Below are 16,575 nucleotides of genomic sequence, written 5' to 3' on the forward strand. Positions count from 1 at the left end.
CAACAATAAAAAAACAAACAATCCGATTAAAAATGGGCAAAGGACCCAGACAGACACTTCTTCCAAGATGACATACGACAGCCCACAGACATATGAAAAGATGCTCAGCTTCACCAGCGCTTAGGGAAATGCAAATTAAAACCACAATGAGATAGCCGCCTCACACCTGCAAGAATGGCTGTCCTCAACGGCACAGGTAATAACCAGTGTTGGAGAGGTTGTGGGGGAAAAAGAACCCTCGTGCACTGCTGGTGGGAATGCAAATTGGTACAGCCACTGTGGAAAACAGTACGGAGAGTCTTCAAAAACTTAAGACTAGAATTACCATATGACTCAGCGATTTCTCTGCTGGGTATCGACCCCCCAGATTTAAAAACATTTACCCGTAAAGCTGTATGTGCCTTGATGTTCACAGCCGCATTATCGACAGTGGCCAAGACATGGAGACAATCGAAGTGCCCTTTGATAGCTGACTGGACAAAGGTGTGGTGTATATACACAGGGAGATATTACTCGGCCATAAGAAAAGATGAAAGACTGCCTTTTGTGACAACACGGATGGATTTTGAGATTATCGTGCTAAGTGAAAGAAGTCAGACGGAAAAAGTTGAGAACCATGTTGGTTCACTCGTATGTGGGATATAAAACTGAAAGCAACCAACAAATGGGACAAACAGAGACTCATGGACACAGACAACAGTTTAATGGTTACCAGAGGGAAGGGGAAACGGGGGAGGCAGGTAAGGGTAAAGGGAGTCCAATATGTGGCGACGGAAGGAGCTTTGACTTTGGGCACTGAACACACGATGCGATATACACATGATGTCTTACTGAATTGTCCACTTGAAACCTTTATAATTTTATTAACCAGTGTCACTCCAATACAGTTAATAAAAAGAAATCAGTGGCTGTTTTCCATGGTGTCAGTGAATTTATATGCATGTTTCTCAGAGCAGCCGTAGCTTTCATTAAAATCTCGGACAAGTTTGCTCTGCTTGAAGCATGAAGTTAGGTTTTTAAATGAAGTGATTTAGGGTCTTTATTCTGTTTTCTATAATAGGTGAAGATTAGATTCATCCTTTGAATCCTAGCGTTTTATCAGTGTTGGCCTTCTGTGCAGTCAGTTACAGTGAGGAAGTGTTTCCAAATTACAAAATGGTAGAATTTTTTTCCTGACTTGAATAAAGTACTACTTTATTTTTATTACTTGTTTTCAGTTTATCTACTGTGCCTAATCAGCCTGGTTTGTGTTAATTTTTCTGGGTTTGTGACTTACCATCAATAGTCTTAAACTATCATATTTCAATCTCAGTGTATGGTTGCTAGGTTTTTTTATTTTTATTTTTAATCAGATGTTTTGTACTTCCAGGCAGAAACAATTCTCTGTAATTACGCTACTGCATAATGACAGTTTTCCAGCCAAATAAACAGCACGTTGAGATTGTGTCCTAACTTTTGAGTCATCTTCTTTCACTTGAGTTTTTGGGTTTTTATTTAGATTTAGGTATTGATTTTTAAATATCTTCTAGTCCAGTAATTTCCGTAATATTCATCTCTTGCAGTGTTTGTATCATTTTGATGTCTTATATTCTTATTGACCTATTGGAGAATTGTGTAACTGTCCCTAATGCAGAACAGACATATATAGCAGTGACTCGTACTAAATTAAAATTTTTTTGTTAGGTTCAAGTCAGTTTACCAATGAATCTTTCTCTGCTTAACTTTTTACTTTGCTTTATTTTGTTTTATTTTATTTTAGTTTTAGACCAGTCACGTCATGTCATTGCTCCTCCATTTTCACATCAGTGACTATCTTTTGATTATTCTACAGTATCTTCCTTCAGACATGTCTGCATTTTAAAATTAAACCAACCATTCCTCAGCACTGTTTTATTTTCCTCTTTAGCATTTACTTGACCATGAGCCATACCATATATTTTTGTTTGTTTATAAACTGTATATTCCTAGAATGTTTAAGTTCTTCAGGTGCAGGGTTTTTATTTTTTTTTTATTTTTTTATCTTTTGTCCACTGCTGTATTCCCAGAGCCTAGAATAATGCCTGGCATAGAATAATATTTGTTGAATGGATCTCTACTCATTCATATGCTTCTTTTTCTTCAAAAGAAGCATAAAGAGGAAGGTTTTGATTACTACCCAGTTCTGGCTTTGAATCCTGGTTTTACTTCTTACTAGTTCTGTGACCTGGGGCTGGTAATGGAATAATCTGTTACTTGTTTCCTTCTCTGTAAGACTGGCAAATAGACTTGACCCTTCGCCCATCTTCAAACAAACCACCGATCTGCTTTCTGTTACTGTAGATTTGTTTGACTTTTCTAAAATCTTATATAAATTAAAAAGACTGTATGTACTCTTTTGCCTGCTTCTTTTCACTTAGCCTAATTATTTTGATATTTGTCTACATTTCCACATGTATCAATAGTTCACTCCTTATTTTTGCTGAATAGTATTTCATTGTCTGGACATACCACAATTTGTTTATCATTTATCTGTTGATGGACATAGAGGTGGTTTCCAATTTTTTTACTATTACAAATAAAGCTATGATGAACACTCATGTATAAGTTTTGGAATGGTTGTCTTTTTCCTTTTCTTTTGGGAAATACTTAGGAGTGGGTTATATAATAAATGTGAGCTTAACTTTTTTTAGAAACAGCGAAGCTTCCTTTCAGAATGATAGTACCGTTTTACATTTCTATTAGCAGCATATGAGAATTCCAGTTTTTTCCACATCCTTGCCCACATTTGGTATGGTCAGTCTTTTTAATTCTAGCCATCTATAGGTGTTTAGTGGTATGTCATTGTGTCTTTAATTCAAATTTACACAGTGACTAATGATGCTGAGCATCCTTTTATGTGCTGTTTACTTTCTTCGGAATGAATGTTCAAATCTTTTTACCCATTTAAAAAATTAGAACATTTTATTACTGTTGGGCTTTTGTAGTTGTTGAAGTTTTGGAATCATTAATTTATTTAAGCCATGTTTTCAATTGATCTTTGTTTTTGTTTTCACCATAGTGTAACTTTTAAAAAAACTGTAGTAAATATATGTAACATAAAATATACCATTTTAATCGCCTTTCGGTAAATTCACAATGTTGAATAACCATTGGCATATCTATTTCCAGAAGTTTTCATTATCCCAAACAAAAACTGTGAACCCATTAGACAATAGCTCCTTATGCCCCCTTACCCCAAGTCTAGCTATTTCATGTATGTGGATTCATATATTTGTCCTTTTCTGTTTGCTTTATTTCGCTTGTAATGTTTTCAAGGTTCATTCATGTTGTATCATGTGTCATACGCCATTACTTTTTATGGCTGAATAGCATTCCTGTGTGTATGTGACATTTTGTTTATGGACTAATCTGTTGATAGATACTTAAAGTTGTTTTCATCTTTTAGCTATTGTGAATAACACTGCTATGAACATTATTGCATAAGAATCTGGGTCCGTTTTCAGTTCTTTTCGGTATTCAGTTGACCCTCAATGTGGGGGTTAGGGAATTAAGTGTGCCCACAATCTGCAGCTGAAAGTCTGCATGTAGTTTAGTCAGCCTTCTGCATATGCAGATTCCTAATCACCTGTTGACTCTTGAACAACACGGTCAGATCAATTGAAAAAATTCGTGTGTATAATTGGACCTGTGCAGTTCAGACCTGCATTGTTCAAGGTCGACTGTATATATAGGAGTGGAATTCTTGGATCACATGGTAATTCTGTGTTTAACTTATTGAGGAACTGCCAAGTTGTTTCCCATAGCAGCTGTATCATTTTACATTCTCACCAGCAATACACAAGGGTGTTAATTTCTCCACATCCTTGCCAACACTTACTATTTTCTTTTTTTAAAAAGAAAATAATAGCTCTCCTAGTAGGTGTAAAGTGGTATTTTGTGGGTTGATTTGCATTTCCCTAATGACTAATGATGCTGAGCATCTTTTCATGTGCTTTTTGTATTTTCTTTGGTGAAATGTCTGTTAAAGTCCTTTGCCCATTTTTGAATTGTTTATTTTTACTTTTGCTGAGTTGTAGTAGTTCTTTATATATCTGTATATTAATGTTTTTTTTTTTTAAACTGTTCTGTGGACTATCTTTTCACTCTTTTATGGTATCCCTCAATGCACAAAAGCTTTTAATTTTGATGAAGTCCAATTTACCTACTTTATTTTGTTGTTTTTTTGGTGTCATATTTGAGAAATCATTGGTATAGCTAATGTCGAGAGTCTGATAGTTTAGTTTTAGTCCTTATATTTAGGAGTTTGATTCATTTTTGTATGTGGTATAAGGATCCAACTTCATTATTTTGCATGTGGATGTTCAGTTTTTCCAGCACCATTTGCTGAACAGCCTCCCCCCACTCCGCCCCCATTCGATGGTATTGGCACCTTTGTTAAAATCTATTGACTGCATGTGTTAGGATTCATTTCTGGCTCTTAATTATATTCCATTGATCTATATGTCTATCCTTATGCCAATACCACATTGTTTTGATTACTTTTGGTTTTTTGTATGTTTTGAAAATGGAAGGTGTGAGCTGTCCAACTTTGTTCAAGAGTTTTGGCTATTTGGAGGTCTCTTGAAATTCAGAATGGGCATTTCCATTTCTGCAAAAAATACCTTTTGGGTTTTGATAAAGATTGCACTGAATTTGTAGATTGCTTCGGGTAGTATTGTCATCTTAATAATATTAATCCTACCGGTCCATGAACCTGGGGTTTCTACTTGATTAGGTCTTCTTTAATGTCTCTCAGCAGTGTTGTGTCGTTTTCAGTGTACAAGTCTTGTGCCCCTCTGGTTAAATTTATTCCTAGTATTTTATTCTTTTTGATGCTATTGTGAATGGAGTTGAGTCACAAGCAAGGCAGACATCTGCACTGGTTCTTCAGGGATCTGCCAGACCATCCAAAATGTGTTAACACTGAATTTTTGGAGGACAAGGTCCACATTGTCTGCCCTGGCATCAGGCAGCTGCTCCAAGAAGGTGGGCTACTGTTCTCCCAGCCAAATAGAGCCCGTGGAATGGGCCGTGATCGCCGATGCGTGCACATTGTTTTCCTGCCCAAGAGCAGCAACTTTTCTCCTCATCCCTTTGTTACCGAGTACCCTCAGGTTGTTGTAAGTGTCCAGGTAGGTTCCAGAGTTCCCAGATAGTCGATTCTGGTAATTTCTTGCCAGCTTTCTCGTTCTTCCAGTGGAGGCACCAACTTGTGCTGCCGCTGTGTGTGGCATCACTCTTACTGTTGGTTTTTAAGAATTTTTTTTCATATATTTGGAACATAAGTCCTTTATTAGATATATGCTTTGTAAAGATTTTCTTATAGCATGTGCCTTGTCTTTTCATTCTCTTAAGTGTCTTTCAAAATGCAAAACTGTTCCATTTTCCTGATGTCCAATTTATCAGTTTGTCCTTTTACAGATTCTGCTTGCAGTGTCTTATCTAAGAAATATTTGCCTAACCCAAGGTCCCAGTGATTTTCTTTGATGTTGTCTTCTGGAAGTTTTGCAGTCTTGGGTTTATATTTAGGTCTGTTACCCACTTCAAGTTTTTAAAACAATATTGTACAAGGTGTGAATCAAAATTCGTTTTTTCATATGGACATCCAGTTGTTCCGGCACCATTTGTTGGATAGCCTATCCTTTCCCCACTGCATTGTCTTTGTATCTGTGTAAAAAATCAGCTGTCTGTATATATGTGGGTTTATTTTTGGACACTATTCTGTTCCACTGATCTATTAGTCTGTCTTTACATTAATGCTACACTATTTTGACTACTGTAGCTTTATAATAATTTTTGAAATCAGGTAATATTAGTCTCCCAACTTTTTTCTTTTTCAGAGTTGTTTTGGCTGTTCTATGTTTTTTCATTTCAATTCGATTTTAAAAATCAGCTTGTCAATGTCAAAAAAAAAAAAAAAGAATCTATAGGTCAATTAGGAGAACACTGTAATTTTAATAATATAAAGCCTTTCAATCAATGAACAAGGCATATCTCTCTATTCATTTTGTTAATTTCTCCTAGAAATATTTTATAGTTTTCAGTGTATAGATTTTTCATTTATTTTGTCATATTTATCCCTATATACTTCATATTTTGACATTATATTAAATGGTATTTTCTTAAAAAATCTTTTCTGTTTTCTGCTAGTATATAGACAAATGATTACTATTTGTATAGTGATCTTGTATCGTGTAACCTTACTAAATGTACTTATTAATTAGTTCTAGTAACTTTTTTGGTAGATTCCATTTGATAATCATGCCATCTGCAAAGAGTTTAACTTCTTCCTTTCTAATTTGAATGTTTTTTATTTTTCTTGCTTGACTGACTAGACCCTTCAGTACAGTCTTGAAAGTGGTAAGATCATAAAGGGAAAGAATTCAGTTTTGTGAAGTTGACTTCTGAAAATTAAACTAGTGACTTCCCACAGTGGATGTCAATAACCGCTATGGGGGCCAGGGAAACCAAGAGGTTATGTAAGGTGCCAAAGGTCGTGGGATGTCCTCTCTAGGGAGCAAAGACTGCAGTGTGGTCACAACTGGGGAAGGAATGAACAAAACGTGTTGGTCAGTCAGCAGTGTGGAAAAGAGGGCTCCAAAGAGCCGGATGTTGGTAGTGTTTATGTGAGCTTCGAAGAAGAGAGACCTAAGTTTTTTGGAACTAAATATAGTCTCTGGAGAATAATGCTGTGTGGTGGGATAAGGTCGTTGCTTTTAGGGTATGCATGACTTGGCCGAAATATCTCCTCTCAACTCTCCACCCCGTTACACAAGGACTTTTTGCTTACCAAATTGCCTTCTGATACACTTGTATATTCTGCTACTAGCAGTATTGTCTTAAATGGGAACATCAGCATCTTGGTCTTTGGGAAGTTCTACAGTTAAAAGCTAATTACTTAGGTTGGTTATTTTTGGGATTAATTATGAAGGATAGATTGGGGTGACTTATGAGTCAGATGAACTCTCTTGGAATGACTTCTCATTTATTGTAACAAGTAATGCTGTCTTTTTGGCCTCTTAGGAGGCTGCCATTTAAGTTTCTCCTACTGATAACTGTCTGTCCCTCCATTCCTTATTAAATGGAATGTGTTCGATATGCCTAGGGAGGTGCTCAAGATGGTAGAAGGCCTTCATCGATTAGTTTCTTTCTATTAATGCTCACCTCCTCCCATAGCCTGTATAGATATAGCTTTAAATAGTCTTTCCTTATTACAAACATTTAATTAACATCTTGTTCTGCTTCCACATCCTAAGGCAATTTAACATTTAAAGTTTGCAGAGCTGTAGATGATATGCTTTTTATCACTCACTTTCTGTTGGAAGTACATTTCTCATGGGTAGCATAGCACGGGGAAATGGGAATAGGGAAGGAAGGATTATGTTTAGGGAAAAAGGAAATTGAAAGAAAAGAAATAAAAGCTATGTCTTTTCTCCCCTACCAGGCCCTGTAAATAGCTTGGGAGAGTTAGCTTATTTGTAGCTGTGTTTGTCTCTGGTTTAAGGCCAGAGGCTAATTAGGATAGATACTTTTACAAACCACTCTATAGTGAACACCTCTTTCCAAAACTGTGAACATCAGGCACATACGGCTTTACGTGTAAATGTTTTTAAATCTGGGGGGTCGATACCCAGCAGAGAAATCGCTGAGTCATATGGTAATTCTAGTTTTAAGTTTCTGAAGACTCTCCGTACTGTTTTCCACAGTGGCTGTACCAATTTGCATTCCCACCAGCAGTGCACGAGGGTTCTTTTTCCCCCACAACCTCTCCAACACTGGTTATTACCTGTGCCGTTGAGGACAGCCATTCTTGCAGGTGTGAGGCGGCTATCTCATTGTGGTTTTAATTTGCATTTCCCTAAGCGCTGGTGAAGCTGAGCATCTTTTCATATGTCTGTGGGCTGTCGTATGTCATCTTGGAAGAAGTGTCTGTCTGGGTCCTTTGCCCATTTTTAATCGGATTGTTTGTTTTTTTTATTGTTGAGTTGTACGAGTTCTTTATATATTTTGGCTATTAGCCCCTCAGTGGAGGTGTCGTTTGCAAATATCTTCTCCCATTCAGTTGGTTGCCACTGTCTTGTTGATGGTTTCTTTTGCTGTGCAGAAGCTTTTTAGTGTGATATAGTCCCATTCATTTATGTTTGCTGTTACTTCCCTTGCCTTTGAGGTCAAATACATAAAATCCTCTCTAAAACTAAGGTCCACGAGTTTAGTACCTATGTTTTTTTTCTATGTAATTTATTGTTTCATGTATTATATTTAGGTTTTTGATACATTTTGATTGAATTTTGTGCTTTTACTTTTCTTTCCTGTTTCTAGGGAAGTTGTCAAAGGGAAAATGATAACTCATAGGAAGCTTTTTGAATTATTTGAAAGAAGAGTGTGTTTTATAGTTCTAAAATACATTAGTGAAGAGGCAAAAAACTACCTAGTGATCATAAAGTAGAGGCAATCGGTGAACAAATATTAAATTCCCGTGTGGTGTTATGACCTACAACACTATAAATTTCTCCCTCCTGTACTTGGTGCTAGCTTTTGTCACACATTTGCTTTTCAAAATACTACAAATATTCAGTACATTGGTACTATTTTTTCTTTAGACTGGGAATGTTTTCTTTAAAGGATTAGATAGTAAACATTTTAAACTTTATTGGCCAGGAGGCAAAATTGAGGACATTTAGAGGTAGTTATACAACAAGAAAGGAAGCAAATTTATGCACCTTTTATTGATGAAATTCAAAACATAACTGAGCACAAATCCTTTGGTTACATACATTTAATGAGTAGGTTAACACTTCGTTTAATTGGTGTTCAACATTAATGTTCCTTATGATCAAAAGCTGTTGCAGTTCATTTCTTAATGCAGATTCATAATGAGATTTTGTTTTTTATCTTCATAAATACTTTTTCAGACAGATAGGTATTGCCAAATACTGATGTCAGTTCATAGCTGAATATTTTTAAAAATTTTTTATTAAGTTATTTTTTTAGGCAAGGCAACCCTTGGTTGACCTCATAGATTGCAAGGACCTTGTCAGCTTACAATCTCTTATTATTATTTTTTTGTTATTATTTACGCCTACAGCACCTGGTCTTCCTAGGTGGTCTCCCACCCAAGTACTAACCAGGCCCGACCCCGCTTAGCTTCTGAGATCAGATAGGATTGGGCTTGTTCAGGGTAGCATGGCTGTAGACAATAGGTAAATATTTTAATTTGAGACTCTTCATCACTTTGAAGGCATTTATGGAATTTAATACCTTTTCTTGTTATTTGCCATATAGCATGTCATTACATTGCAGATTAAAGTACTTCCAACTCTTGGTTGGGTGGAAGTTCCTTAGTTGCACCATTAAATGGATTTTGAAATATGGAAATTTTCTTCGCAGTGCATTGCAGTTTAAAAACTCTGCAGGAACTGTACTTTGAGCACAAAAATGTATTTGCTGCAAATTTGAGAATGGAGATCCTGCTTCTTATTTGAACTTTTGACAGTATGGGCATGTATAAGCAGCTTGATATTAGTTGTGATTTAGGTTGCCATAGAAATGACTTTACTCTAAGTTTCAAAAATAAGCATGGCTTTAAGTTGCATTTATTAAGAATGCAGTTCTCAGTCAGAAAAATTTCAGTCACAGTTCTGAGCTCAGTAAATTTGCCATAAAATTTGATTGCTACTAGCCATCCTGATGCTGTGCACTTGAACAAGTCAAGATATTCTGTTTCTTATAAAAATTTGCAGAAATAAACATGGTCAAGTCCATGAGCAAATGAAGCTCATTATTGACTAATGGTAGTGATACGTGGAAGAGTCATACATTTTCTACAAAGTGCTTGCTGATGAATAATACAATGAATAGCGATTGGTTTTAAATATCTTATATTTTCACAAACTTTGTTTATTTGTACAACTAAGCCTTTTTCTGCTCCATGTGTATGTTCAACCACCATTAATATAACTAAGGTGTTACTTATATATTTTGGATATTAACCCCTTATCAGATGTATAATTTATGGATATCTTCTCCCATTCAGTAGATTGTTTCTTCATTTTGTTAATGGTTTCCTTCGCAGTGTAGAAGCTTTTTAGTTTGATGTTGTCCCTTTGTTTACTTTTACTTTCGTTGCCCTTGCCTGAGCGAGGAGACATATCTAAAATATGTTACTAAGACCCATGTCAAGGAGTTCACTGCCTATGTTTGGCTCTAGGAGTTTTATGGTTTCAGGTCCTAACATTTAAGTCTTTAATTCATTTTGAGTTTATTTTTGTATATTGTGTAAGGCAGTGATCCAGTTTCTCTGTCTCTCTCTGTCTCTCTCTGTCTGTCTCATTAATTGACCATGTAAACAAGGGTTTATTTCTGGGCTTCCTATTACTTTCCATTCTGTGTGTCTATTTTGTATCTTATTGTTTTGATTATTATAGCTTTGTACTATAGTTTGAAATGAGGGCACATGATACCTCCAACTTCGTTTTCTTTCTCAGGATTGCTTTGGCTATTTCTTATTGCCCATTTGTGTATCTTCTTTAGGGAAATGTCTATTCAGAACCTTTGTCTATTTTTAAATTGTTTTTCTTTATTGTTGAATTATAAAAATTCTTTATTCTAGTGTGAAATTCTTATACTGTATGGTAAGTCCTTACGGAATGTTGTCAATAGGTTCTTGGAAACTGACTTTAAGTGAAATGACAGAATGAAACCAATTTTATTATAGGCTAATTGATATAAACAAGAGTTAAGTTTCTATGGCATATTTCTGGTCACAAAAATCACCAAACATCTAAATAAAGACTCAAAAATACTTTTAATATTAAACATTGAAATAAATGTGTTATACATACATTTAAGAAAAATTAATAACAGGTAAGATGATTATTTTCCAACCTGCTTATTTAATTTCAGGGTCATGAGTGGCTAGAGCCTGTCCTGGCAGCTCAGGTCACAAGGCAGGAACCAGCCCTGGACAGGATACCATTCCATCATAGGGCTCACTCACACACCCACCCCCACAAACCCACACACAGTCATACTTATACTGGGACAGTTTAGACACTCCAGTTAACCTAACGTGCACATCTTTGGGATGTGGGAGGAAACCAGAGTATCTGGAGAAAACATGGTGAGAACGTGCACACTCCACATGGACAGTGGTCCTGCCTAAGGAGCGATTCCTCCCCCCACCCCATCAAAGTTATGAAAAGATGTCGAATGAAACTGTTGAGGGACCTGCTGTGTTTGATATGCAGAAATTTCCCATTCCCCGGGTGTCCTCTTTCACTTTCTTGATCGTGTCCTTCAGCACATAAGTTTTTAAGCCTGATGAAGTTTAATTTTTTTCTTTTCTTGCTTATGATTTTGATGTTATATATAAGAAAGCATTGACTAGTTTAAGGTCATGGAGGCTTCTGTATTTTCTTTAAGAATGTTATGGTTTAGCTCTTACATTCAGTTTTTGATCCATTTCGAGGTACAATTCACATGTACTGAATTTCAGAAGTCTTAATTGTACAGTTTTGACTTATGTAACCCACTCCCCAGCACTGTTTCTGTCTTCCCAGAATGTTCTTTTTGTGCTTAATCCATATTCCTCTGGAGGCAACTGGTGTTCAGATTTTATTCACATTAATTTAGCCCCTTTTAGATCTTTTTGTAAATAGAACTATGTGGTATGTACACTTTTGCATCTAACGTTTTTGCTTAGCATAATGATCGTGATATCCATTGTGTTTCCTGTATCAGTTGATTTTTATTTTTTTATAGCTAAGTGGCATTGGGTTGTATCAGCATCCTGTATTTTAGCTATTCTATTTTTGTTGAACAGTTGGGTTGTTTCCAGTTCTGGGCTATTGTGAACAAAGTTGCTAAGAGCATTCTTGTGGAAGTCTCTGTAAAAGTTTTTTTTTTTTTTTTGAGTCACTCTGGCTAGGGGTTTATCAATTATAGAAATCTTTTCAAAGAACCAATTTTTGGTTTCATTGATTTTTTTTTTCACCCGTTTGATCTTTTTTATGTCATTGATTGTAGCTAATATCTTTTTCGTTTCTTTCTGTTTGTATTCTTTGGATTTAAACTGCTTCTTATTCTTCTTAATAAGGTGGGATGTTAGATAATTGATTTGAGATTTGAGATTTGTTTTTTCTAATGTAAGCATCTTATCTTTGGAAAATTATTAGCCGTTATCTCTTCTAATACTTCTGCTTTATTCTCTCTCTCCCCTCTGAGACTCGAATTATACATGGGTTGGAAATGCTGTTAGTTAACATATTTGTTATATTTTTTATTTCATTCTTTTTAAATTTTTATAGTTTTGTTTGGATAATTTCTATTGTCCTGTCTTGGAGTTCACTCATACTTTCTTCAGCCCCGTTCATTCTCTTGTTAAGCCCAATCAGTGAATATGAAATTTTTAATATTAAAATTTTTAGTTTTAAATTCTATTTTTTTTAACTTAGAGATTTAAAAGTGTTAAATTTCCTCTTCCATTTATTTTGTCCATCTTTTATTAATTCTTCAATATGTTGATATTAGTCATTTAAAATTCTCTTATCCTGATATCAACATTTGGGTCATTCGAGGACTTTATTGAGTATGGGCCACATTTTCAGTTCTTTCAGTATATTATCTCAGATTTCATGCTGGGCCTAGTGTTTATACGTGCAATAGAGACTGAAGCGAATATCATTTCCCCCAGAGAAGGCATGTGTTTTTCCACATCAAGGGTGTTTTGAGCTGGGTTGGGGCTAGGTCTTACCATCAGTTACTTTAAGTTTGCCACTGGTTTCAAATTTTCTTGAGAGTGTGATTTATTGTGTGTGTATGGTAGGTTTCTTCTTCTAGTAGGACTTTTGGTACGTGAAACCAGAGACCTCTTTCTTCCTTTCTAGCCTTCTATCTACTCACTCAGCAAGAGTTTTTCTTCTGGAAATTAAGCGGTATGTGGGAGTACTAGCTCTGCACTTTGGACTCTTCCAGATTCTGCTGTGTTGTGCCGCCTTACATATTTCTTAAGAACTTCACTGTTTTCTTTTGAGTCTAGCAAGAGTCCCTTTGTGGCAGACTTGATCTGTCCATGTCTCAAATGTCTGGAGTAGTTTACTTTCTCTTTTCACCTAAGAAGAGGTTATCTTTTCTGAAATTTAGTTTCTTAAATCTCCCTATGTTCACAGTTCTTCGATCTCTCTACAAAACATGTGTTTTTTATTATTATTATTATTTTAAAGATAGATATATCAGGAGCAGTGGTCTGTCATAACCTTCTTCTATAGCCTAACAGGAAGTCAGTCATTATGTATTTAATAGTATTTACTGGCCAGTTCCTATAGTTTTTGTTGTACCAAGCTGGTAAGAATAAGATGTTGTCCCAAATATTTGTTGTGGGAATCTCCCAACAACACCTTTAATAGAATTAACTAGTACAACTCATTGATTCAGTCAAGGCATGAAGACTTTTTTGCAGTGTATGTAATGTCTTTGCCCTGCAAATAATGGCCTCAGTTTGTCATATACCAGCTATAAGCCTGGCATTGTGGTATTCTGTTAATAATATGTATTTTTTTCCATTAATGCCATAATGACTGTAACTTAAATGATTTGATGACCATTTTGTTCATGAGAAAATGAGGTTCAGATAGGTTAAGTATCTGCCTACACAGCTAGTAAATGACAAGGCTAAGATTTGAACTGAAATGTTTTTATCTTTAATAAACTTTTTGCTATGGAAGTTTCATGTTTTAGAAAAATTGTGAAGATACTACAATTTCTACATACTTTATACCCAGTTTCCCTTGTTAACATCTTACATTAATATGACACATTGTCACAGTGAACCAATGTTGATGCATCATTATTAACTAAAGCCTGTACTTTATTCAGATTCTTTAGGCTCTCCCCACCTCAAGCTGGGGTACCACTATCTATTTAGTTTTCACATCTTAGACGGCTCTTGGCTGTGAAGTTTCTCAGATTTTTCTTGTTTTTGAAATTTAAATTTTACTTTTTTGAAATTTTCATCTACTTTACCATTTACATCAAGCACTAATGAAAACTTGGTTAATAGTTTTCAGATGTGTAAACATAATTAAAATTAGCACTTCTTTGCTTTAGTTAATAGAGATTTTTTCTATATTATTTAATATATTAATACACTTGTTTTTGGTTGGGATTGCATAGACTCTAATGATAAATTTGGGGAAAATCTATATACTATGAGTCTCGCAATCCATTAATATGATGTATACCTTTATTTATTAGGCTTTTAATATCTTTATGGTAATATCTTAACAGCTTTCTGTAAAGAGTTCTTCCATATGTCTCTTAGATTTTTAAATAATTACTTGGCATTTCTAATGCTGTTATAAATGGTATATTTCTAAAACATTTCATTTTCTAATTGTTTGTTTCTACAAAGACTTAAAAAATTCACCTTGTATCTAGAAACCTTGCTACACTCACATATTCTGTTATAGTTTAGCTCTATGTTCTTTCAGATTTTTAAGTACGTATTCAAACCTGTAGATAATGACTCTTATTTCTTTGTTTCTAGTCATTATACATACCTTTCATTTCTTTTTTCTGCTGAATTTGCACTGTTGCCTCTCCAGTGCAAGGCTGAATAGAAATGACAGTGGACATCCTCTTCTTGTTCCTAACCTTAGCGACAAAATGTACAGTATTTCACCAAAGTGTTTAATGTTTGCTATGTACACGTTGTACATAACCTTTATCAGATTAAGGCAGTTCCCTTCAATTCTTAGTCTGTTAAGAATTTTAGTTATGAGGGGATATTGTATTTAATCAATTGCCTCTTTTGTATTTATAGAGAAGATCATATGATTTTTACTTTTATTGATTTGCTAATATTAAATCAATCTTGCATTTCTGTAATAAACCCAAGTTGGTTATGATGTATCATTCTTTTTATATATAATTGGATTTGATTTGCTTTTGATTTTTTTAGAAAAGATTTTTGCATTTTTGATCATGAGAGAGATTGACCTATAACTTTCCTTTCTTATAATGTCCTTGTCAGGTTTTATCATGCTGAGTTCCAAATGAATTCCTCTTTCCCTATTATCTGACTGAGTTTATGATTGGTGTTGTTTCTTCCTCTAATGTTTGGACAGATTTACTGGTAAAGTAACAGGAACTGGTATTTTATTTGTGTGAAGATTTTAATTAAAGAATCACTTTAATTAAAAGTGATTAGATATAAGACTATTCCAGTTTCTAATGTCTGTCAGTTTTTAATGAGTTTTATCTTTCTATAAACTTATCCATCTATTCTGAATTTTAAACTCTGTTGGTATAAAGTTTTTTTGTAATATTTTATATATAATTTATTAATTACATTAATATTTTAAAGTTTTGATTTATGATAATCGATAACGTATAACCTTTTTTTTTTTGGTCTTGCCTAGGTGTCTATCAGTGTTAGTGTTTTCAAAGAACCAATTTTAGATTATAATGCTTGATATATGGTAATATAAGTTCTGTAATATTGACAAGGTTATTCTTGGTTCTTTGAAATCTTATATAAATTTTGAAATCAATTTATCAATTTTCTAAAAAAAAGATGGGATTTTGATATCTATAGATCATCTCTTATATATTTGCTTTTTATTTCATTAATTTTTGTTTCCATTTTTATTATGGGGATTCTGTTTCTCAGAGCAGAATCATATTTATTTTGTGATTCTTTGTAAAAATATCTATTTGTTTATAGTAGATAGAAGCTTCCTGTGTTAGTGTTTTCTTAAATAATTGATGCACAGTTGCCCAGAAAGGACACACAAGTCATACTAAAGGAGAGAGAGAATATGTTTACAGATACTTTCACACGCATGCACATACCACTCAGGAATAGTAATTTTGCTAAAGTATACTTCAATATCCGGAACTACTTAACATCACCTTTCAAAATATTGATTAGGGGTTTATGTATTTGAGAGATGAATTAGTTAAAAAGGGAACGTATATATTTAAGAAGATTTAGTACTTAAATTCAAGGACACTGACCCTGTCTCAGTATTTAAAAATGCTAATTGATGTATTTATCCTTGTTTTTCTAGTGATATGCAGTTTTCGAGGATCTGTCCCTCAAGGGTTGGTCTTAGAAATAGGAGAAACGGTCCAGATTCTTGAAAAATGTGAAGGTAAGTGGACCTATAAAACACACAAATAGTGATCATTTGGGATATTTGTTTTATACTATATAGATATGGTAACAGATTATAAGCAATCATTTTGAAGCCATAACTAACCACATTATAATATACTGTTATAAAATACTTCTTGATCTGTGTTTCATAAAGGTACGAACTATTTTGACTCTCATAGCAACAATTAAATAACTTGTTGGCTGTCAGAAAATGATTTTTACATACTATGTCAAATGATTATTTTTGATTTCCTAAGTCAAATAGATAATCTTCCACCATGCTTAGATGCATTTGAATAGAATTGAATCGTATCAGTGCTTTTGTAGGTTTCTGTGTGATTGGCCGGGCATGATTAGTCATAATTAAAACAAGGCAATAAACATGCTCAAATGAAGTTCGG

At 34.4% G+C, this 16,575-nt stretch overlaps 1 protein-coding gene and 1 pseudogene across 6 annotated transcripts in view; one reads left to right on the top strand and one right to left on the bottom strand.

Moving 5' to 3' along the window:
- Nucleotides 1-16,575, top strand: part of DOCK3 (dedicator of cytokinesis 3) — a 290,877-nt gene that overhangs the window by 38,392 nt on the left and 235,910 nt on the right. For all 6 annotated transcript variants that reach the window (XM_036218582.1, XM_036218583.1, XM_036218586.1 and 3 more), the window contains exon 2: nucleotides 16,086-16,169. In XM_036218582.1, coding sequence (XP_036074475.1) covers nucleotides 16,086-16,169 — 84 coding nt within the window. The remainder of the gene's footprint in view (nucleotides 1-16,085; nucleotides 16,170-16,575) is intronic.
- Nucleotides 9,095-9,213, bottom strand: LOC118602425 (annotated as a pseudogene).

The sequence above is a fragment of the Rousettus aegyptiacus genome, unplaced genomic scaffold, assembly GCF_014176215.1.
Source record: "Rousettus aegyptiacus isolate mRouAeg1 unplaced genomic scaffold, mRouAeg1.p scaffold_m13_p_4, whole genome shotgun sequence".
Taxonomy (NCBI): Eukaryota; Metazoa; Chordata; class Mammalia; order Chiroptera; family Pteropodidae; genus Rousettus; species Rousettus aegyptiacus.